Here is a 22,318-nt window from a genome sequence, read left to right on the forward strand (position 1 = left end):
ATGTTAAAAGGAGCATAAACGCTATGAATAATAGTAACTCCATAGACTCACATGACCAGTCCTCTCTCTATATTCTTTCCACCACTTTCATTTAAAAATAATTCCAAAAAATGACTTTCAGTTTTCAAAATCCATTTATTTTTGCCATTGCAAATCAAAGTGAAAAACAGATTTTCCTTCAAAATAGACAACCATGGTTCATGTTACCCATCCCACTGGAAAATACAGTACAAAACTTTTTACTGCAAAAGAAATAAACTACATTTTCAGCTGACTGTAAAGCATCAGCCTCCAGTGAGGTAATGTTTTAAATACTGGCTTAAAATTAATAAAATATTCTCAATAAGTCATTCTTTAATGAGCTCCACCTCTCAGTAAAACCTCACAATCATTATAGCTCGTAAAAAATAATAAAAGGCAATTTCCTGCAGAAATGTAAGCTGTAGACATACTTTAATAATAATTAAATACAGTTAGTTGAGTACAGTATTGTTCATCCTGCTATCCATCTTCAAAGTAAGGGGTTGGTGATCTTGCCCAGGAGGAGAATGGCGTTATTGTATCCTTCAATGACGGAGAAGAAGAACGGTCTGTTGAATGACAATCTCAGAGGGACGCCTGCTGCTTCTTTTTTGTCTTGAGGTTCTGCTCCTTCTTCTGACATGTCGAACCGCACCGTGTTTACAGCCTGAGAGCATAACAAACACATTTTTTGTGATGCACACATACATACACTGAGGGCTTTGTTGAAGTTGGCCTCTTAAAAAAATTGACCTTATCTATGCTGAATAGTGTGATGTTGCTGAGCTGGCTGAACTCGGCCTCAGAGCCAAGCAGCTTGGCCTCAATCTCCGGGTTCATGTTGGTCAGCAGCTCATTCAAGTCATTCACAGAAGATGTGGAAAGCTTAGGGAGTGACAGCTCCAATGGACTATAAAAAAATAGATTAATGAAGTTACATTTCTGAACAAAAACAAAATGATTCCTAAAAGTGCCTCAACACTGGATCAAAACCAGGACAGTACTCACCCTTCCTGTAGGTTCTGATGCCAGGCAGAAAAAACATTTGTATGTAAGTTTGCTTCCGTCTCAATGTCACTGAGGTTGACCCCTTCATGAGGCAGGACCAGCATCATGTAGGCCTGTTTGCTCAGAGACAGCTTCAGAACCGTGCACCTCCTCAACTGCAGGTTGGCAAACCAAAAACATGTCAGTTGAATTCCTGCATAAAAGCAGCCACTAACTTTCTTGTACTGCTTCTTACCTTATCGTTGAGGTAGTGGTAGTGGCCTGTGCGCGTCATCATCGGACTCATCACTGTTGTTGTTGGATTCACGTAAAACTCCTGCAGGGAAGTCTTCTCGGGTTGGAAAGCTGTTTTCCACTTCCCTATGTGTCCGAAGAATACGGTCGTACGGTAATTATGTTGTAAAATGATGGGAATGTTTTCTTTAAAGTGAAATAGAAATAGAAAAACAAAGACAGACCTTGAAAGTTGAAGGAGGAGAGGAACAAAATGTTGCTGCTGGAATTGAGGTCAGCAAAGACGTTCCTCAAGCTTCCATTGGATGTTTTCTCCACAAAGCTGTTCAACAACTTCTCCGTCTCCTGAGGGTTGGAGAAGTCCACTCCTCTGATATATGAAGAGTCTGAGAAGTCCTGTGTTCCTTGGATAAAGTCCCTGGACAGCTGAGCACCCTTGCGAGCGAAGGCCCAGACCTGGGTGGTAATTTTCTCTTTGGGTCCATCGTCCACCAAAGAATGAATGTTCTGTAGCGTGCCCAGAACCTTGTGTCCATCCACTATGGACAAACATTCCTCTCTGTCGGTGTCACTGAGGCCCAGAAGACGCTAAAAGGGAAAAACAATCTTTTGTAACGTAAACTCTTAAAAAAGATCTTTATTGTGAGGAAAAAAAAGCTAAATCAAGTACCAGAAAATAGCTTGCCGTCGTCTTGGAAGCTCCCAGGTAGAAACTAAATAAAGAGCCACATGTGTTGACGGGTGAAAAGAGGGTGTTTTCACTTCTCTGCTTCCTGCTGAGAGCAACATACATCCTCAGGCCTAGAGGGTTCAGCAGCCCAGCCAGAACCGCTGTCCTTTCTGTGATGTTCTGTGGATTCACTTTTGATGGGTCCCTGTTGTCTGGTGTTAAGACTTCACTGTCGAGGGGGCTAACAGGGAGTGTTTCCAGAGGCTTGCTGATCTGGTTGTGCAGGGTCTCACAGCTGACATTCTCAGCAGCAAAAAGATAGAAGGGGTGAACGTAGACCCGGTTGGCTCTCGACAAGCAGCAGCATAGAAGAACGACCAGAAGAGGTGCCTGTAGTCTCTGCATTTTACTTTTGGTTGATTTTGTCTAAAAGCTGCATGGGAAGAAACATTTTGAGTCACTATAGGTGTTTCAGCTGACTAGCATAGCTTCCTCACAAATTCAAAGTTTAAAATGTAGAAATAAATCTGGTTGAGTCTGGTTTTGGGTTTCTGGCAGGAGGACTGGGCTCTGAGTTCTGTGCTGGTCACTGATCGATTGATCTTTGTTTTCCCTCCTGTTGATCAGTACATGAGAGCAAGGCCTTTTCCCTGCAGTCTCAGCTAAAACTGATTTGAAACCATTTTTTTGTGGTTTTAATGTATTTTAACTTAAACAGATTCTCCTAGGCTTATCCTTATCAGAAAGAAAATAGTACTTTAATTTTTCCTTTGAACACAGAGACGTGTGGACTGATGAACTGTTTAAGTAGAAGAGCAAACATCTCGCTGCTGTTTAGACATGCGCCACAAGACGTGGCCTTGGTCCCTGATCAGTAAAACTAGGTCACAAAAGATCTCATCCACAATTATACTACATGCTTTAGTGAGAAATCCTAAAATGATTGAGATTTTTGCCAAGCTCTGGAAAATAAAAAGTTAAGGAAGGTGAGAAAAAGTGATCCTGCATGCAAAGCTGAAGACAAATGCACTTTTGGGGGAACAGCTAACTCCCAACCTAGACTTTAGTCAAATATATGGAACAAACATTTCTCGAATTCTAAACATCACATTTAAAGTGCTTTTATATAGTAACAAGAAAAGTAAATTTGGCATTTACCTTTTGTCCTTGCAGCTGCTGTGTCAGGTTCAAACTAAGTTTCTGGCTCCCCTGCTCCCTTTCTTAAACCCAGCTGGTTACAGATTAACTAGAGCATCTGAGTCAGGGGCTCTGCTGTCATCACTGACTCACAACTTGCTTTGTACTGATCTGAGACAAATAGTGATTTCAGATTTTTTTCAGAAACTTTAAAGATAAGGAAGGGTTACCACAAAGGTTGTATGACACAAGGTCGGATGTTGAAAGAAATCCTAGTTTGTGTACTATAGCTGTTAAGACTGACTCACTGGAATTACACCAGATACTGCCAATGTTTATTTGTGCAGTGAAAAATGATGTTTGTTTGTTTTTTTGTTTCGGACCCATGATCCTTTTAATTTTGCAAGTAACCAAACCAAAATAGTTTCATGAAGATTGCGATTGTTGCATAATTCATTATTATTATCACAATTACAGATACTGCAATAAATTATACTACAGGAGATTTGTTGTATCTTTTACTTACACGATTTCAGAGGCTAGAAGGCTAACCTGTCTCTACTCATAACGCTTTTTTGATGTTTTTACTCCTTAACATGTAATTTTAAAGTTTTGAGCAACCAATCTTCAAGAAAAAAGACACTGGAAAAGCTATTTTTTCAAGTTAATAATAACATTAGATAATCAAAATTACAAGGTCGTGTGAGAAGTTTCAAACTATTAGTCCTTCAAACAGATAATAATAAGGATGTTAGAATATACAGAACTGTATATTCTAAAAATTTTAAAAGTTGTGCCAACTTTTAAATGAGAATACAGAAATTTAAACATATATTTCACAAGTTAAACAGTGAGACCCTTCACTGTAATAAAACTAATATCATACATATAGCTAAAGTAATCCATAATTACAGGTAACAAATATAGAATAAGTTAGGTGACAAGGGTTATTGTAACAATAATAATATGATATACAGTATTATGTCAAGATGAGGTAGATTATCAGCATAAATAATACTTAAATGACAATTTGATGAAATAGTACATAAACATAGTATGCAACACCAATATTAGACTTCCCTTTGTTCTCTTGATCAACACATTTATTTTTACAAATATTTTAAAAGAAATGCAACTCAAGGCATCAACAGAAATACCTGAAAAGTCATGTTTTCATTATAACTCAAACCTCTACCTGAAAACTAACAGTTCTGTTGCTTCATAAACACATATCTGCAGATATCTTACTGATTAGAGAAAAATACTCTGGTACATTTGAGGACAGTTGGAAAAACACAAAAGACTTTAACCGGTCCTGAAAAGAAACTTTTGCTGTAAAAGTCAAATATTGAACTTGTTTTTTATTGAGCGAAATCCTTATTGCTTATTTCAACATCCGTGATTTAACTGTAGGAAGTCCTTCCAGCGCACACCTGATTCAACAAAACAAGTTGCAGCAGATTTTCTCACCAGAAAGAGTGACGCGATCATGTCCAGGGCTTTTCACTTCTGCCTTTATCTTCTTCAAACAAGGTTTCTGTAGTACTAACAAAATGGAAATGAAAGAAGACAGTCGATACCAACGTGTAAAACTATTTACAACATGAGAGCCCAATTATTACTTTTTAAATGCCACTCTTAAAATTAATTTTAAAAACTTCATAATAGGAATGTTCCTCTTCTTTAAACTTTTGTATTTAAAAAAAAAGATTGTTTCACTTTTTGAGAAAATGCTAGAAATGTACAAACAAGTACAAAGTAGATGAAAAACTCCCATTTGTGCAATTAATACAATTTTTGTTGACAAATTACTTTTATATCAATATATTTAATGGATTCAATATGTCCTGTGTGTGCTGTATGCATTTCTGTTTATGATTAAGGATATGTATAATTGCATGATTCAATTTGTGTATATATATATATATATATATATATATATATATATATATATATATATATATATATATATATAGAAATGTTGACCCCTGAAATTTACTGAACAATTGTTGGGCCTCGGCCAAATTTGAATGTGCTATTCAAATTGCCATATTGTTCAAATTGCTGATAACATGAAGTCAAAGCTGTCGACACAACCAAAGAAACAACCCAACAATGTTTCTATTTTGCATTGAATAAAAAAAGACAGAAAAAGTGTAAGCAATAACACTTCTCTTTAAGTGCATTAGTTATTGCAGGAAAGTAAAGCTGGTTACATTGAGCTGACTTAAATTTTGACAGTCATACCTTTTTACCTTTTGAGGGTTCGTATTTAGCCTAATTTCTGTTTATTTTGTAAATAAATGCTTACATCAACGCGTGGTTATTTAGTACTTAGAAAGCTATTCAAAATAAACTTTTTTTTCCTGTCCTCATTTACAGCTGTCCTTGTAAACATGTACAGTTTATGATGTTTAATCAAGTGTGTGTTTCCCATGAGCATTGATCACAAAGTCATAAAACTTTATGTTTATTGTCAATCATGAATTTTATGAAGTTACGACGGGGTTACCACTGTGTATATAAGCTGCAGTGAAGAACATTTCAACCAAGTTGGAAGGTGAGAAAGTTCATCATGTGGACTCTCATTTTCCTTTGCATTGTGCTCGCCACACAAGGTATGCTTTTTATTTTGATTCAATTTGCACCAGAGTGATTATATTGTGTGGCAATGTTTTCTTGACAGCACGGGTGTAGATGATTTTAACCCTAGAAAACCCACAGGGTTGAATGTGGCCGCTGTTTTTTAATTTTATTTATTCACTTTTTTTAGTTTATGAATTGCTGATCCTCAAAATGAACAATCAATTTAACTAAACTATTCCCTTTACAGAAAACAAAGCGAGAAGAATGAGGTTGAAATTTGAAATTTTGAGTCTTCTCGATTTCTCGTGCAGATGCCAGTGCAACTGGAGCCGAAAAGCTGAGAGCTTATTACACAGAAACAGCTTATACAGAAGCCGCTACAGGTTTGCTGACATCTGATCTGCCAAAAGCAAATCTATTCATAACAGACTGTCACACATTTCTACAACTTTATATGCTCCTTTATATGTTCCAGAACAGCCTTCATGTCGCTACAACTGTGGTTACGACATGGGAAGCTGCTCCTGCACAAGCCACTGTGAATACTATGGCAACTGTTGCTATGACTACAGCTGTAAGCACCAATTTACTATCACTGGTTTTTACAGCAGCAGTGTTCACATAGAATTCAGTAGTACCATGTCATCTAGATTTCAAAATAAATACCTGATAAGAAAATGCTTTTTTTTCCTTTTGTTAAGGAAAGAAAATAGTTTGCAAATGCATTCAGTTTTTAATATTTAAACTAATATATATTACTATCACATTTAAATTTCTATTTTAATTTCTAGCAATGTTTAACACAACTGTCTTTTGCTCTCTGGAAATTATTGTACAATTTTGAAATTTCAGATTTCGACAAACACAGGATGTACAAACATATTTGACACAAAAATTATGGTTGATAAGCTCTTAACTATTTGCTGCTTTGCTTTAGCTCATTGCCAGACGACAACCGGTGAATCTGCAACTGGTATGAAACTCTCAACACAACCTTGTCATAATCTGCCATCAGGGAATCTTATTGAAATGACATCTATGTTCCACATGCAGCTCAGCCTTCTTGTCGCTACAACTGTGGCAGTCACCTAGGAAGCTGCTCCTGTTCCAGCTCTTGCCAATACTATGGCAACTGTTGCTATGACTACAGCTGTAAGCACCAATTTACTATCACTAGTTTTTGCAGCAGCAGTGTTCACATAGAATTTAGTGGTACCATGTAATCTAGATTTCAAAATAAACACCTGATAAGAAAATGTTTTCTTTTATTTTTTATTTTTATGAAGGAAAGAAAATAGTTTGCAAATGCATTCAGTTTGCAATATTTAAACTATTATATTTTATTATCACATTTAAATTTCTATTTATTTCTTGCAATATTTAACACAACTGTCTTTTGCTCTCTGGAGATTATTGTAAAGTTTTGAAATTTCAGGTTTCGATAAACACAGGATGTAAATACATATTTGACACAAAAATAATGATAATGATAAGCTTCTAACTACTTGCTTCTTTGCTTTAGCTTATTGCCAGACGACAACCGGTGAACCTGCAACTGGTATGAAACTCTCAACACAACCTTGTCATAATCTGCCATCAGGGAATCTTATTGAAATTGACATCTATGTTCCACATGCAGCTCAGCCTTCTTGTCGCTACAACTGTGGCAGTCACCTAGGAAGCTGCTCCTGTTCAAGCTCTTGCCAATACTATGGCAACTGTTGCTATGACTACAGCTGTAAGCACCAATTTACATCACTAGTTTTTGCAGCAGCAGTGTTCACATAGAATTCAGTGTAATCTAAATTTCAAAATAAACACCTGATAAGAAAATGTTGATTTCTTGTATCTGTCATGCAGGGCAATGTTCATCTACCGCGGAGTCTCCTGCCACAAGTATCACATTCTCTTAACTATATGTTTGTGTTTCTACAGAAAAGTACTCAATCATTTAGTCTAAGTTTTAATGTCTTCGTGTTGTGACAGCTCAGTCTTCATGTCAGTACAACTGTGGTAGTTACCAGGGAAGCTGCTCCTGCAGCAGTTCCTGCGAATACCATGGCAACTGTTGCGATGATTATTACTGTGAGTATTTTGTCCCTCAAAGCCCTTTAACACTTAACAGATCAGGATACAAAGACTCATAATGTCTTTTTCCATCATTTTGCTTAAGAATGTTATTTACAAAGGCAATTCTTTTTCCCTCTGAGGCTTGGGGCTTTTTTTTTTTTTACTGTGAGATGCAGCATGAAGAAAAGAAAATAGTTTGCAAATGCATTCTGTTTGTAATATTTAAACTATTAGATTTTACTATCATACTTAAATTTGTATTTTGCATTAAATCTGTGAGACTAAATTAGATGATTCGGAAATTTATTTTTAATAAAGCAACTTAATTTGAACTGTTTGGTCAGAACAAACATTTTTGGTTCTTGGTGAACACCTAAAGTTTCTTAAAAAAAGATAAAGTGAAAAAAAAACACTACCATTGACACTGGATATTGCAAACACTAATGGCTTTATATTTAACTACAAAATTACTCCTCTGTAACTATCAATGTGTCAAATCATGGTGAATTGGCTCTTTACATGTTTTTATCCATACATTTTCGATACTTAATTCATCCTCTTTTGGGTAACAGAGTTGCTGGAGCCTGGCCGAGCCACTGGTGGGAAAAGTTTTTATTCTTAAAAAAATTGCTAAATAAACTGCTCCCCTTTAAGAAAATAAAAATCAGAAGGGTTAAAATCCTTTGCCAATTCCTTTTTCTAATTGTAGCCACTGTTGACTCAAAAATGACTTACTGTTATATATAAACAAGCATTAATTTGTGTGAAACAAATCAAAACAAAAAAAGAAACAGAAACAAGAGATTTCACAAAGTTTGGACAACTCAGGATTTTAAAATGTTAGGAAGGTGTAAAAAATCAAAAATCTAAACTGCCTTATAGGGGAAATCTATCACATTTGTTGAAATTCTTTTCCCTTCTTTGCGATGATCTTGTTACTTTTCCTGACACTTTTTGATATAAAGTTAGTGAATTATCTGTTAAAGAGGATCTCCAAAGCAGGTTTGACTTATTTCTGTCCTTTGTCAAACAGCGTACTGCTCATCAACCACTGACCAGCAAGCTACAGATGTGACAGGTATGACAGTCTTTTTCACCTTGTGTCAAAAAAATAGAACATCATCAATGAGAAGGCTATAAAACTTTCTTTTTTCTTTCATTTGAAACACTCTGTTGTGCTTTTATACCACATAAAGTTAACCTTTACAGTCAGCTCTAAAGAAACACATGCAAAAACAACATCATTCCAAAATCTTACTTCACTGGTTCATTAATAAATGCACACTTAATATATTCTGGGGATTTAAATATTATTGCTTGCTACTGTTCATGTGTTGACTCTTTATCATGTCTCTCTTATTGTTTATCAGATTGGACACATTTTCCACCAGGTAAACAAATACAAGTTTTCTCCATCAAGCTGATTTTGTTTTCCACATTCCCATGGTGTAACATTCTAACTTCTTCCCTTTAATTGATGTTGTTGGCTCAGTTGGACCCTGTGGTGGCGACTTTTACAATAGCTCAGACACTTTCTACAGCCCCAACTATCCAAACCACTATCATAACAATGCCAACTGCATATGGTACATTAGACCAAGCAGAGGCATTGTGCAGCTGGAATTTTCTAATGTAGAGTAAGTAAATGTTGTGCAAAGTGAGATGTGTCTGGTGGCAAACTATTTATGGTACATTGTGGGGTACTTTAGAGTAAAAGCTGATTTTTTTTTTCTTTTCTTCTTATGCTTGTCACAGCATTGAGTGTAGTTATGACAACATTCGGGTCTATGATGGCTCTAGCACCGGATCCAGGCTTTTGGGAACATATTGCAGCTCTAGGAACACCATTTTTTATTCAACTGGTCGCCATCTAACCGTGCACTTCACCAGTGATGGCATTGTCACTTTCTCAGGGTTCAGTGCCTACTACAGAGTAGTTGGTGAGCAACTCTGTTACTTATATTTTTATACAAATCTATTGAGGTTGATAAAGAAAAAGATGTAATGTTTTCACCTTTAGATTTTTATTGATGTATTTTTGCATCTTTTTTTCTGAAGATGAAGGCTCCTGCCAACATAACTGTGACTATCAGGTTGGAAACTGTTCTTGCTCTTCATGGTGCAGAGACAGAGGAGACTGTTGTTGGGACTACGAGGGTATGAATTAATGCAAAGTAATTGAATGTGATTAATGAAATTCTGTTCAGAAATATATGTCCTGCTAGTTATTTTTTGCAAAACCTGCAATAAGCTAAAATTAGGCTGAACAAAACAAAACAGAAAAACATTTAAATTTAACTTTATAGCACTTTTCCTGCTTGAGCATCTTAAGGTGCTTGACATAATGAGCTAAATAATAAGATAAAAACAGTAGTTAAAATAGCAATCATAATACTAATAAATAGAAAAAAATCCAACAGACTTACACATCCCACAAATAAAATCAAAATTTATCAAATTATTATTAACAAAATCAAATTAAAATTTTGACATGCAAAAACTTTGTAAAAGCAATACTAAAACGATAAGTCTTCTGTTTTTTCATAAAAAATAGATGTAAACCTGATTTTAATTTTTTATTCCTTACATAAGAGCACTACACATTCAACCACAAAATATGCTTTCAGTACATCTTTCAAAGCTACACAGATGGCGACACTACCCAGAAAAGTATTCAACACAAATTGCAAAGCAAAGCAGTAAAATATATTTAATTACAAATAAATAAATAAATGAAACTTAGATTTTTACACTTGGCTTCACTCAGATAACTGTATGATGCAGTATGTACTATAGAGACAAATTATAAGAGGCAATATCTATTGCAATTTTTTTTTTCTTTTTTTACTAAATCAAACTGAATTAAGATGTCAGGCCAGGATCAAAATCTTTTCAAAACTAAGATGAAATTTTTTAACACTATTAAAACTGTCTTTTGCACTCTGGAGATTATTGTAAAGTTTTGAAATTTCCGGTTGCGACAAACACAGGATGTACATACATATTTGACACAAAAATGATGGTTGATAAGTTCTTAACTACTTGTTTCTTTGCTTTAGCTTATTGCCAGACGACAACCGGTGAACCTACAACTGGTATGAAACTCTCAACACAACCTTGTCGTAATCTGCCATCAGGGAATCTTGTTGAAATGACATCTATGTTCCACATGCAGCTCAGCCTTCTTGTCGCTACAACTGTGGCAGTCACTTAGGAAGCTGCTCCTGTTCAAGCTCTTGCCAATACTATGGCAACTGTTGCTATGACTACTACGGTAAGGGTCATTTAAAGAACAGAACAGGCACACTTTGATCACACCTGCTGCTGAAAAGCAGTTTGCCTCACAGTGATGTGTTATTTGCACACTGTCATCAGAAATATAAACACACAGATTTACACACAAGATGCAAAAACATCCATTTTAGACAAAATAAAGTTGTTTTTTTTAAATTGCTTCATTTGCTGATCAATGCATCTTGTTCTCGATCACTTTCATGTGTATTTTACAGAAATTAGAATCGATTAAAAGTTTTATAACAGTACTTTTCTGTCTCAAATTTCAGATCACTGCTACACAACTCATTCTCCTGTCACAGGTAGGAAATACCAGACAAGGTGGTAAAAGAAACACAAAAAAATTCACAATGATGCCAGGAAATCTCACAAAACCCATGTCTGTGTTTCATAGCTGAACAATCATGTAGGGACATGTGTGGCAGTTACCCTGGAGGCTGTTCCTGTTACAGTGACTGCGAGTACTATGGCAGCTGTTGCCATGACTACTATAGTAAGCCTACTATAGTAAGCATTGTGTCATTCAAAATTCAGAACATGGGACAACATAAACATTCATTCATCTTCTTAACCGTTTATTCCCTTTCGGGGTCACGGGGTTGCCGGAGCCTATCCCGGCCACTTGGGCGTAGGCAAGGGATGCCCTGGACTGGTCGCCAGTCTGTCGCAGGGTGGAATATCCTCAATCACACATCCATTCACTCTCACACTCACGCCTATGGACAATTTAGAGTTGCCAATCAACCTATGTAGCATGTTTTTGGACGGTGGGAGGAAGCCGGATCCCGGAGAAAACCCATGCATGCACGGGGAGAACATGCAAACTCCACACAGAAAACAACATAAACATGCAGTAAAAAAATAAAAATAAAAATAAAAAACAGTACCAGGGCGACCACTAGGTTGGAAAGCAGCATTCTCATGACGTGTCAGACCGAAAAGCTTAAATTGTGTGGTGTCTGATAAAAGCAGAAGGGTTTCTACCTTTCTGCAAGACAAAGGTCAAAGCAAACACCAATCTATTGACTTACTGTAATCAGATTCCACATCTCCAATTTGGCCATTCATATTCAAAAATAAGAATCATTATAATAATAGTCTCCATTTTTAGTATACCAAACAAATAGACAAAAGCATTAAACTATAACAAGGAAAATGTCTCACTTTTATATACAAATATTTGCTGTATATTTAAATAAACTAATAATGTTGATTAAGCCCAAAAAGATCTGAAAATAAAAAATATTATTTCTTGAAATAAAACACACAATGAGCAAACATTAGTTTCGCACAGAAAAATGTTGCAAGAATGAGTCTAATTCTGTTATTTAGAGACATTTTGAACCAGTTACTGTTTGTCTGGCAATTTCATATTGCAAACGGAATTACTATCAACCTATGTCTGGATACAAACAGCATCCAGAGTCCAGCTTCAAAAAGAAAGACAAAACAAACAAAAAAGTCACTTTATAATGGCCTTTGCTTGTCTTAACATATTACTGTAAAAGAATTTATCTGCTAGCCTGCATCATTTTGATCTCCATTTACAGTATGAAGCATTACAAGTTTTGCACAAAATATGGTCTTGCATGAGTAATTGTTTACCTCCTTTCTCAGACTACTGCCAGACAGCTCCTGCCCACACGACAGGTATGAAATGCTCATTAGCCATGTCACATCAATAAACCCAAATTTTGTTCATGCTGCTATTAAGAAATTGGAACTGTCTGTATTACAGCTCAGCCCACATGTCGCTACAACTGCGGTAGCCATCAGGGAAGCTGTTCCTGCTACAGCTCCTGTGAGCACTACGGCAACTGCTGTCATGACTACTACTGTAAGTATTGTATCATTTAATGTGCATAGTATATAACTAAAAAGTCTTTCTGAAAATGAATTTCACAAATGTCTCTTTTTTTTTACAGCTTATTGTGCAGCATCTACACCTTCACCTTCAGGTAGGACTCTGTGCAATTTGTCCTCTGCAATGACATTGTGGCTCTTTGCAATGAACTGTTCTTCTTGACTAGGACCATGCGGAGGCTCGTTGTTCGGCTCTGGCACCTTTTCCAGCCCTAATTATCCTTCTTACTATTACGACAATAGCTACTGTGTCTGGCAGCTCAGAGCTTCACATGACCAAAGAATCTACCTGGCCCTCACATTCCTGCAGTAAGCCCGATGTTTAAAAAACAAAGACTAATTTTTTATTATTTAAGTTGTGATACAAAAGCAATCGTTTTCCTGTTTTCCTAGGCTGGAAAACTGCTGCTCTTGTGACCACATCTCAGTCTATGATGGACCGTCGATCCATTCGCCACAGTTGGGAAGGGTCTGCAACAACAACACCAGCTTGAGCGCTTTCTTTTCCACCTCCAACTACATGACCGTCGTTTTCCAGACCGACGGCTCTGTGGTCGCCCGAGGATTCACTGCAGAGTTCTTGAGCTCTTTGAAACCAAACTCAGGTGCAAATAGAAACAGTTAAAGGGTATTCACCAGTTAAACATGTACAAAAGTAACAAAAGGATGGTTTTAAGATAGTAAATCAGAAAATAACACTTTTATTTCTTCAAGTTAAGTTGAGGATACTTTGACCATAATTCTCACACGTCAAACTTAGCATAATTTTATGGCTTCCATGTTAATTTTTTGAGGTTTGACAACCAGAGGATCTGATGTACCAGTAAGTTCGTGAAATCTGCAGGAATATAAGCATGGAGAAGATGGTTTTCCTGCTTCTGTTCCTCAACGATGGACTTCTTCTTCTTGTAGAATCTGCAAAACATCTTTAAGAATCGTAATGTTTGAATGAAAAAATATTTACAAAATAAAATAAGCTTTTTACACCATTTCTTGACAAAATATTGTGCAAGGTTTTCTGAACACATTTAAACCAAGTTAAGCATGCCACACAAATATAAAAACTTTTGATTGTCATCAAATAATAACATAGTGTCACTGTGTGTTTTACAGACATAGTCCATAAATACTTGGGGATCCTAAACCAAAAAAAAAGTTAAAAAAAAAAGTAGCTTTCTAAATTTAGTCTAAACTTCCCTTTACAACTTTATTCAATTTGTTTTCAATATTTTTTTTAATTATATTTTAAATATATATTTTTAATCCTAAAATTATCAAACATGAATATGTCCACCAGTTTCTTTCAATTTTTAGAAATCTTTTAGGGATTGTTCTTGTAAAAAATGAAAGACTATTTTGGCATTGTGTTGCTTTCTTCTACTAGGTCGAGTGGATTGCTCCTCAGACAGCATGCACATTGTCCTGGACCGTTCTTATCTAAATTCATTGGGTTACGACGGCCACAGTTTGTATCTGAGGGATCCTTATTGCCGGCCACAAATTTCCTACTACAACGTGGTCTTCAGTTTCCCGCTCAACACTTGCGGCAATGTTAGAGATGTAAGCTATTTATGACATTTTTTTAAAAATATTTCTCCTTCAAAAATAACATGTGTAAATCTTAACATATTTTCTAACATACTTTACATTGATCAGGTTATGAATGACAGAATTGTGTACACCAACAACATCTACGCCTACTCCTCCATCAATGGAGAGATCACACGGCAATCTCAATTCAAGATGAACGTCACCTGCATAATGGAGCAGGACTCCATTTCCCAGATCATGTTTGTTGCCGATACCGGTTTGAACACCACCATCACCGGCTCAGGCAGATACAACACAAGCATGGACTTCTACACGTCCAGCAGCTTCTACAATAAGGTGTGTTTGTGGTGTGGGTTGAAAACTCTGAGTATAGAGAAAAATTCCAGTAAAGAGAGACAAACTTTCACACACATTCAGGTGACCCAAGTTCCGTATGAAGTAAGCGTCAACGAAAACCTGTACGTCCAAGTGGACTTGAGAAGAGGTGACAGCTCTCTGGTACTCTTCATCGACACCTGTGTGACTTCTCCATCACCTTTTGACTTCTATTCCAGACCTTACTTCCTGGTTAAAGATGGGTAAGTTTAAAATGCCCCCTTCCTTCCCACATAGCTCATCTTAAATCATGAAGAAAAAAAAAAGTTGGCCTATTTGGGTTATTTTTCATCTAACAGGGATATGTTTTATCCTCAGATGTCCTGTTGACAGCACCTACTACTCCATTAGTAGTGGTTCTCAACCTCTGGCCCGTTTCAGCTTTAAGGCCTTCCAGTTCCTCCGAGCTACGGATGAAGTGTACATCCAATGCAAAGTCCTGATTTGTCCTGCCTCCGACTACAACTCCCGCTGCCGCCGTGGCTGCAGGAGACGAAACAAAAGAAGCCTGGGGTCGAACCACGACAGCCACACGCTGGTTGTGGGTCCCATCAAGCTTAAAGGTCAGTTTGCAAAAATGACAAGTTCTGTAAATGTAAATAGAGAACATTCATTACCTAATGAATAAGATTTTTTCTATCGTCCTTGCCAGAGCTTAAAGGTGAGGAAGGGGCTGAAAAGCAGAGTGAGGCTTAACTCCACTGCAGTCTACTTCAATCAACTTTCCATTACACTGAATTATACTCACCATCTCTATTCTTCTTCTACTTTCTTTTAACTTGATTAAAGGCATGAACAAAAAACAAACGTTTTTGTGTTTCATTTTGCCAAACTCGGAAAACAGAAAAGACACAAAATAATTATTCAATCCATTTCTTTTTAATCCAAAAAGATGAAAGAAAAAAAAACTTAAGGCAAAGTTAGGTTAGAAAACACTTAGAAATTAGTCAACAGAATTTATCTCACAATTGAACAATTTACTATTCGAGATCTTAATGTGAGAAGGCTTTAGTATTTTTCATGAATCTACCACACAGAGAGCATAAGGCAACTGTTACCAATGTCCCCATCACTGCAAGAACAGCACCAAGGACATGCATCTAAAAAGACATTAACATGGGTTGCTAAGCAACAGACAACAGGAGCCAAGACAAAGACGACCTTGCTAAAGTAGCAGTTTCACTGCAATACAATTGTACTCATTTGACACAGAACATCTATCCAATTATTCATGAAACAATACTCCGTATTTTTTTTAAAGCACAGATTTAGATGACTGGTGGGAATTTTCACAAAGTCCAAACGTGGCAACTGGACAGCTACGTGGCATTTTGGAAAAAGTCTTTACATGAGACATATTCAGTCTGTCCTCAAACTTGGAGAAGCTGGATACCAACGCAACATCACACCAACATCTTTACAGACGGTAAAGATGGCTGCATATAGCAGCTTCAAAGAGAACAGTAAACAAGAGCACAGGGCAAAAAAATAAAAATAAACTGTTACAGATGGAAAGGTTTGGCCAGATTTTACAGTCGATGTTATACACGCAGAGTAAGTCTCGTCTCTCAGCAGCAGGAGATTTTTGGCCCAATTCACAAGAAAGAAAAACAAAGCAAAAAAACTAATAAAATAGCCAGTCCATCGTTCAGAAGGTTTTGGCTCATCCACTTTTTTATTGTAACCATATCAAATTTATTATTTTTGAAACAGTCCTTTTCAGCTTTGACAATAAAGACAATGACTAATTAGGCACTGCAAAAGAAATAAACTTTGAAGTAGGCAAAAAACATTATGTATATTTGAAAAAAAAAAAACATCACTCAAGGCCAGTCAGTTCAAGTTCATATCATTAGAGCATCAAAAAGGTGTCTCTCCAGAACAGTTGAGGGTCACTTATACTGGAAAATAAAAGATAACTAGTTCCTTCATTTTTTTAATATACTTTGATTTTTCTGTTAGCTAAGCTCTTCATTTTTACCAACAGGAAAGCTTCTAAAAATGAGATCTGGATGTGATTACTTGTGAACATTTCCAATCTGTTGACTTTATAGGTTTAGAGTAAGGCTCAAAGTGTTTTTTCCCCCTTCAAAGCAATTGAGAAAAAAATAACCCAACAAGCTACTCTAAAAGCTCATTTGACTTTCTGTGAAATCAATGCCTTTAAGTTCCTGGCAGTAGATGACAGTATAGATCTGTCATAAACACTGATTATTCCGTTATAATACACTGGAATGGGCACCTTTAACTACATAATAAAACTGTAAACATGGAGACATGTGGTAACAAGTTCCTGTTCACAGACTGAGCTACATAAAAGGCCAAGTGAAAAAACAATAAATATTATTTCTTTGTGGAATAAACCAAATTTGTCCATTTTCTCTCTTTCTTGTTGAGCCTTCATTTGTGCTGCCCCCGTGCAAAGTGACACGCAAAGTCATACTTGCTCTTGCACTTGTGGCCACAGATATTGCACTGGAATGGGTTCTCGTAGCCATGGCATCCCATGTGGATGGTGTACAAGATGTTGTCTGGGAAGTAGATGTCACAGTGCTGGCAGTGATGAAGCATGTGAGGATCGTGAAGTGGGGTGGGCAGCCCTGGGGCGGGCGTGCTGGGTTGGCTGTTGGAGATGCTCGGAGTGCTGGTGCGCCCGCTGTGCTCACTGCACGGCCCACCGCCTGGGCTGCAGTTACTTTGCGGTGGAGCCCGGGGCTCTGGGGTTATTGGGGAAGAGGAAGAAGCATGAGTCATGCTGGCCGTGACAGCCACAGGAGTTGTGGCAGGATGTGGCTGCTGGATGAGGAACGGCTTCTCGTCCACAACAGAATCTGCTCCCGGAGAAATGGGAGGTTGAGTCTGAGCGTGGGAGTCCGAAGGGAGGCTGGCCAACTGGCCTGCCAAGGTGGACAGTTGATTGAGTGGATTATCCATCACCATATCCCGAGGATGATGACCTTGATTAGCGGAGAGTTCATCTTCAACCACTCGATTCTGATCATCATAGGTTTCCTGGTGTAGGTGTGGCAGCTCGTGGGAGAAGTCGTTTACATTGTCCGCTTTGTGCACCACCATTGATGGGGGGCTAAAGTTGACGAGGAGCCTTCGTCCGTATCCCAGAGAGCTAGCTTTTTTCTGTAAAACACTTAGCATCTTCTTATGGGAAAGTGACCGAGCGCCCTTCATCGGTAGGAGTTTGTGGCGTCTGCGCCGGTGATGCGACAAGTTGCTGCGGTCGCTGCAGCGGAAAGAGCACAGCTCGCACTTGTATGGCTTCTCACCTGTGTGGGACCGCATGTGGGCCTCCAGGTGGCGCTCATAGGCTGAGGCAAATGGGCACAGGTGGCAGCGGTGAGGTTTCTCTCCTGTTTGTCCGATACAACAAAATCAGTTTTTGTTAGTTAACTGCCAAAGAAAGGAAACAGTGATGGAAGCATGCGAATAAACAAAGAGTCACACCCTGTTTTCTGAATGAAATGCAGATATCTTGAGAAGTGTGACTGAAAAGACTGAAACGTAGGTGTAATACAACTATCGCAGTTTATGCCTGAAAACAATTACCTGTGTGAATTCGGATATGCTCAATGAGTCGTGCTGTGCCTCTGGTGGCATAGTTGCAGTAGCGGCACTTGAGTTTGCCATCATAGGTCCTCTCAAAACCGTCCACCAGGATCCCAGAGTTGTCCTCCAACGATATGTCTACTGAAGGGTGATCCAGGCCATTCTGACTACAGTCTGGACAAGGAGTATTTGGGGTCGCAAAAAGAAGTAAAACAAAGAAATATAGGATTTATTCTTAACACAAAAAACTTTGTGACAATTCAATAGTTTATGACACTAAAAAATAAGCGTATGTGCCAAACTCTGAGCCTCAAGGGGCCTGTTTTTATGAAATCCCTGCCCAATCGGTTGCCTGGATCGAGTGGGCTTTGCCAATAGGAGGCTACAAGTGCAAGTTTAGTAAGAGAACAAGCAGGAACATCTGTAACCTAATAGATCTGGGTAACGCTTTCTTTTACAGTACGGTACTTAATATATACTACACAATATAATATATAATACACATAAATACACAGCAAGTACCATGTAAGTACCCAGTAAGTCCCATAAAAAGTACCATGTAAACACCCTGTAAGTTCCCAGTAAATTCCATAAAAAAGTACCATGAAAATACCCTGTGAGTACCCAGTAGTTATACAATAAGTACCATGTAAATACCACTTAAGTACACTGTAAGTACTGTATTGTAAAAGACAACGTTACCTAGATCTGCTTGTTTTGGAAGAAACATGCATGAATGCGTCTAGAATTAAGATTGTTTGGATTTATTTCACCAATTTTACTCAGCAAACTGAAAGGCAGGCACTGAAAAGTCACGAGTTATGAAGGTTCATTCTATCGACTCCTGAGAAGAATAAGATCAAAAGCTTTAATCAAAAGCCTGACTCTGTCAAACTGATCAAGTTTGCAGATGACACCACCCTCATCGGACTCATCTCTAATGATGATGAGTCTGCCTATAGGATGGAGGTGGACCGGCTGGGTTCGTGGTGCAGCATCAACAACCTGGAGCTGAACACTCAGAAGACAGTGGAGATGATAGTGGACTTCAGGAAAGTCACAGCCCCCTCACCCCCTCTCATCCTGACAGACTCTACCATCACCATTGTGGACTCTGTCTGTTTCCTCGGCACCACCATCACGCAGGACCTCCAGTGGGAGCCGTCCATCTGCTCTCTCCTCAAAAAGGCCCAGCAGAGGATGTATTTCCTGCGGCAGTTGAAGAAAGCCCGGCTGCCGGCCCAGATGATGGTGCAGTTCTACACGGCCATCATTGAGTCCATCCTCACCTCCTCCATTACCGTGTGGTACACTAGTGCCACAACCAGGGACATTAACAGGCTACAGCGTATTGTGCGCTCAGCAGAGAAGGTGATCGGCTGCAGCCTCCCATCTGTCCAGGAACTATATGTCTCCAGAACCCGGGGACGTGCAGGCCGGATAGCTGCCGACCCTTCCCACCCTGGACATTACCTACTGAAACTACTCCCTTCAGGCAGGAGGCTAAGGTCCATCAGGACCAGAACCTCCAGACACAAGAACAGTTTCTTTTCCTCTGCAGTCAGACTCTTAAACGCCCTGTAACCCCCCCCCAAATTTCACGTCAATGTCCAACCAGTCACCAGCCCACTACCTGCACCTTGAACATTCTCAGTCTGCACTGTTTTGACACTCCTTGCACTACTGACTCTATTTATATTTTTGTTCTGTCCATTGTGTAAAAATTTTGTTGCTTACTGTTCTTCTGTTTTATGTTGCACATTTGCACTGAAACAAATTCCTACTCTGTGTAGCTACGCAGAATATGGCAATAAAAACCTCTTGAATCTTGAATCTTAAACTATTTTAGTTGTATTCATTTGAAAAGTGCTTCACCTAAGAAGAACTCCCAAATTTACAACCAGCATGCAGCTTATTTACCTAAAACAAAGGGTTTAACACTGAACAAGAAATTTGTGGAAGAGATAAAAAAAAAGGCTGTTATCTAAAAACTGAAATTGAATACGAATAAAAACTAACACTCCCCATGACAGCCTCTATGAACCTATGGCATACATAGCTTCAGACAGCAGATACAAACAAATAAATACCTGCTGGCAGCTCGTCAGCCTCCTTGACGCCGCTGACAGAGCCGGATATCATGTTGACATGTTGAGTCTGCTGGCTCAAATACTCCTGGAAATCCTTCACAAAGTCCAGTGTATCCGGTTTTTCCTCCCCCATTGAACAAAACGCCAACTACACTGAAAAGAAAACAAAAAAAACGTCCTGGCATTGACATCAAGGTGCATTTGTTTACGGAGAAACAAACATCTGAATCGCTAATATACCCATCACTTTAATATATATATAGTTCCAAAAATGTCAAAATAAACAAATACATTTAGAATAAAAAGCGAACTACTTTTGTTATTCCTAAGGTATACTAACCTGGTCAAACTCGGCAGTTTAATCGTAGACCAACGAGGTCTGGGATTCTGTTTACTAGCGAGCCTGACAAAAAACAAGGATAATCCCGCAAGTCAATGATGTACAACAGGAAATCGGTACGATCTGATGTCTGGTCGCTCGCTTCTAGACGGAGCTCCTTCTCGTCGTCATGGTTGTTACCAAAGATACGTGCGTTACGTTAGCCTGCAGGCTAACGTTAGCTTATAGCAGAAAAACCATCAGCATTTTCAGGAACTCTGGACTTTGCCAGATACGTCATTATAATAGTTTGAGCGAAACGTCAACGATACGGCGTTTTAACATTAATAAAAAATTCTGGTAAGAAAATATATATGACAATAACGACAGCGTGAGAAATCAAAACAATTAACCAGCAGACGGAGGTTAAAGGTCAGTGCGTCGGCAATAACAGTCCCGCCACTACTTTAACCAAGCCGTGAAAGGTTCCACTAGGGGAACGTGGAGATTGTGACAATGAAAAGAAACCCTGTATTAGATTTCCTTTGTCACAAGATTACAAGAATAACGTATGTTAGAATGACTAGGTAATTTACAATTTATTAGACATTATTTTCTTTCCAATGTGCAATTTTTTGTTAAAAAAAGAAGATGAGACTACTTTTTTGCTAAGGGAAGAGTCAGGATAGTTTGATTAATTTTGCGTTTGTATTAAATTTTAAACTTTAAGTTCAATTTAAAGTTTGATTCAATTACAGCTTTTGGAAAATACTTTATAACATTATGTAGTGGCGGTCATGTGCATTGTAGGTCTGTAGCAGCAGGGGATTGTGGGACGTGGTCCCCTGATCTAATTAGGGCTCAGCAGGAGCATTTCTTTTTGTCCATGTTTCTTTTCATATGGCAGGCCGCCACTACAATATGATGAAAGTTAAGAAATTATCAAGTCTGATATTGGCTGACAGAAATGATCAAAGATGCATTTACCAGCACAAGCGGCTTTGAAGTGAGAACACGTTTCAGTCCTCACAACCGCCTATTATGGTCAGATGTTACCAATTTGACCTGCAATTCTTTTGCACAACTTTGAAACGTATTCTAGATTCAGTCAAATAGTTGTGTTTCCAATTTGTGAGTGAGCTGAGTTTTTATGAACAGTGTATTGAAATGCAAGATTCAAACCATCTCTTATCACTGGCTAATGAAATTAACTAAAAGCCTGTCTACCTAAAACTGTGTCATGCCACTCTCAAAGATGTGAAGCAAGTAATTATCCTCAAGTGGCAAATGAAGCAAAACAACTACAATACTCTTAGAAGTAATGGACATGTTCATTTATGTTTCATCACAATCAATAATTTACCAGTGAGCGCAGCATGTGGATCACATTGCCCTATTTGTGTCAAACTTATAGGAAAACCACAGAGGTGAAGATGATAAATGACTTGGTGGTGAGATAGTCATGTATCCTTTTACTGCATACAAATACTACAGTCAGAGGAAAAGCATTGCAACAGTAATGTTAAACCTGCTGCAAGC

At 38.0% G+C, this 22,318-nt stretch overlaps 3 protein-coding genes across 5 annotated transcripts; 1 reads left to right on the forward strand and 2 right to left on the reverse strand.

Moving 5' to 3' along the window:
• Nucleotides 1-115: 115 nt before the first annotated feature.
• Nucleotides 116-3,213, reverse strand: agt (angiotensinogen). The gene is made up of 7 exons (XM_004077072.4): nucleotides 3,092-3,213; nucleotides 1,934-2,366; nucleotides 1,488-1,851; nucleotides 1,265-1,389; nucleotides 1,030-1,184; nucleotides 775-931; nucleotides 116-688 (listed from the first exon to the last, which is right to left on the reverse strand). The coding sequence occupies exons 2-7, from the start codon at nucleotides 2,336-2,338 to the stop codon at nucleotides 512-514; spliced, it is 1,383 nt and encodes a 460-aa protein (XP_004077120.1). The 5' UTR covers nucleotides 2,339-2,366; nucleotides 3,092-3,213; the 3' UTR covers nucleotides 116-511.
• Nucleotides 3,214-5,552: 2,339 nt separating this feature from the next.
• On the forward strand, nucleotides 5,553-15,616 carry cuzd1.2 (CUB and zona pellucida-like domains 1, tandem duplicate 2). 3 transcript variants are annotated; one of them, XM_011484373.4, is made up of 28 exons: nucleotides 5,553-5,688; nucleotides 5,968-6,039; nucleotides 6,132-6,230; nucleotides 6,594-6,629; nucleotides 6,710-6,808; nucleotides 7,179-7,214; nucleotides 7,296-7,394; nucleotides 7,517-7,552; nucleotides 7,643-7,741; nucleotides 8,760-8,804; nucleotides 9,097-9,117; nucleotides 9,219-9,363; nucleotides 9,482-9,666; nucleotides 9,785-9,883; nucleotides 10,786-10,821; nucleotides 10,902-11,000; nucleotides 11,290-11,322; nucleotides 11,415-11,513; nucleotides 12,638-12,670; nucleotides 12,759-12,857; nucleotides 12,946-12,978; nucleotides 13,051-13,192; nucleotides 13,277-13,488; nucleotides 14,268-14,443; nucleotides 14,540-14,770; nucleotides 14,852-15,012; nucleotides 15,128-15,372; nucleotides 15,462-15,616. In XM_011484373.4, the coding sequence occupies exons 1-28, from the start codon at nucleotides 5,646-5,648 to the stop codon at nucleotides 15,503-15,505; spliced, it is 2,757 nt and encodes a 918-aa protein (XP_011482675.1). In that variant the 5' UTR covers nucleotides 5,553-5,645; the 3' UTR covers nucleotides 15,506-15,616. The 3 variants fall into 3 exon arrangements, with proteins under 3 accessions (XP_011482675.1, XP_020565152.1, XP_078788302.1); XM_020709493.3 differs by lacking the exon at nucleotides 9,097-9,117; XM_078932176.1 differs by lacking the exons at nucleotides 7,179-7,214; nucleotides 7,296-7,394.
• Nucleotides 15,617-15,669: 53 nt separating this feature from the next.
• ikzf5 (IKAROS family zinc finger 5) lies at nucleotides 15,670-21,263 on the reverse strand. Its single transcript, XM_004077073.4, has 4 exons — nucleotides 20,801-21,263; nucleotides 20,461-20,613; nucleotides 18,371-18,544; nucleotides 15,670-18,174 (listed from the first exon to the last, which is right to left on the reverse strand). Exons 2-4 carry the CDS (start codon nucleotides 20,591-20,593, stop codon nucleotides 17,210-17,212), a joined length of 1,272 nt encoding a protein of 423 aa, XP_004077121.1. The 5' UTR covers nucleotides 20,594-20,613; nucleotides 20,801-21,263; the 3' UTR covers nucleotides 15,670-17,209.
• Between the last annotated feature and the right edge of the window lie 1,055 nt (nucleotides 21,264-22,318).

The sequence above is a fragment of the Oryzias latipes genome, chromosome 15 (assembly GCF_053564925.1).
Source record: "Oryzias latipes strain Hd-rR chromosome 15, Olatipes_Hd-rR_3.1".
Taxonomy (NCBI): Eukaryota; Metazoa; Chordata; class Actinopteri; order Beloniformes; family Adrianichthyidae; genus Oryzias; species Oryzias latipes.

Excerpts from the sequence above, each read along its gene's own strand:
- agt (XM_004077072.4), bottom strand. The coding sequence starts at position 2,338 with ATGCAGAGACTACAGGCACCTCTTCTGGTCGTTCTTCTATGCTGCTGC. Across the intron at positions 1,185-1,264 it reads ACCACTACCTCAACGATAAG|TTGAGGAGGTGCACGGTTCT; the intron begins GTAAGAAGCAGT and ends GCCAACCTGCAG. Across the intron at positions 932-1,029 it reads CATCAGAACCTACAGGAAGG|TCCATTGGAGCTGTCACTCC; the intron begins GTGAGTACTGTC and ends ATTTTTTTATAG.
- cuzd1.2 (XM_011484373.4), top strand. The coding sequence starts at position 5,646 with ATGTGGACTCTCATTTTCCTTTGCATTGTGCTCGCCACACAAG. Across the intron at positions 7,395-7,516 it reads CTGTTGCTATGACTACAGCT|GGCAATGTTCATCTACCGCG; the intron begins GTAAGCACCAAT and ends TCTGTCATGCAG. Across the intron at positions 13,193-13,276 it reads CTGGCCCTCACATTCCTGCA|GCTGGAAAACTGCTGCTCTT; the intron begins GTAAGCCCGATG and ends CTGTTTTCCTAG.
- ikzf5 (XM_004077073.4), bottom strand. The coding sequence starts at position 20,593 with ATGGGGGAGGAAAAACCGGATACACTGGACTTTGTGAAGGATTTCCAG. Across the intron at positions 18,545-20,460 it reads GGCTGACGAGCTGCCAGCAG|ACTGTAGTCAGAATGGCCTG; the intron begins GTATTTATTTGT and ends CTCCTTGTCCAG. Across the intron at positions 18,175-18,370 it reads GCATATCCGAATTCACACAG|GAGAGAAACCTCACCGCTGC; the intron begins GTAATTGTTTTC and ends TCGGACAAACAG.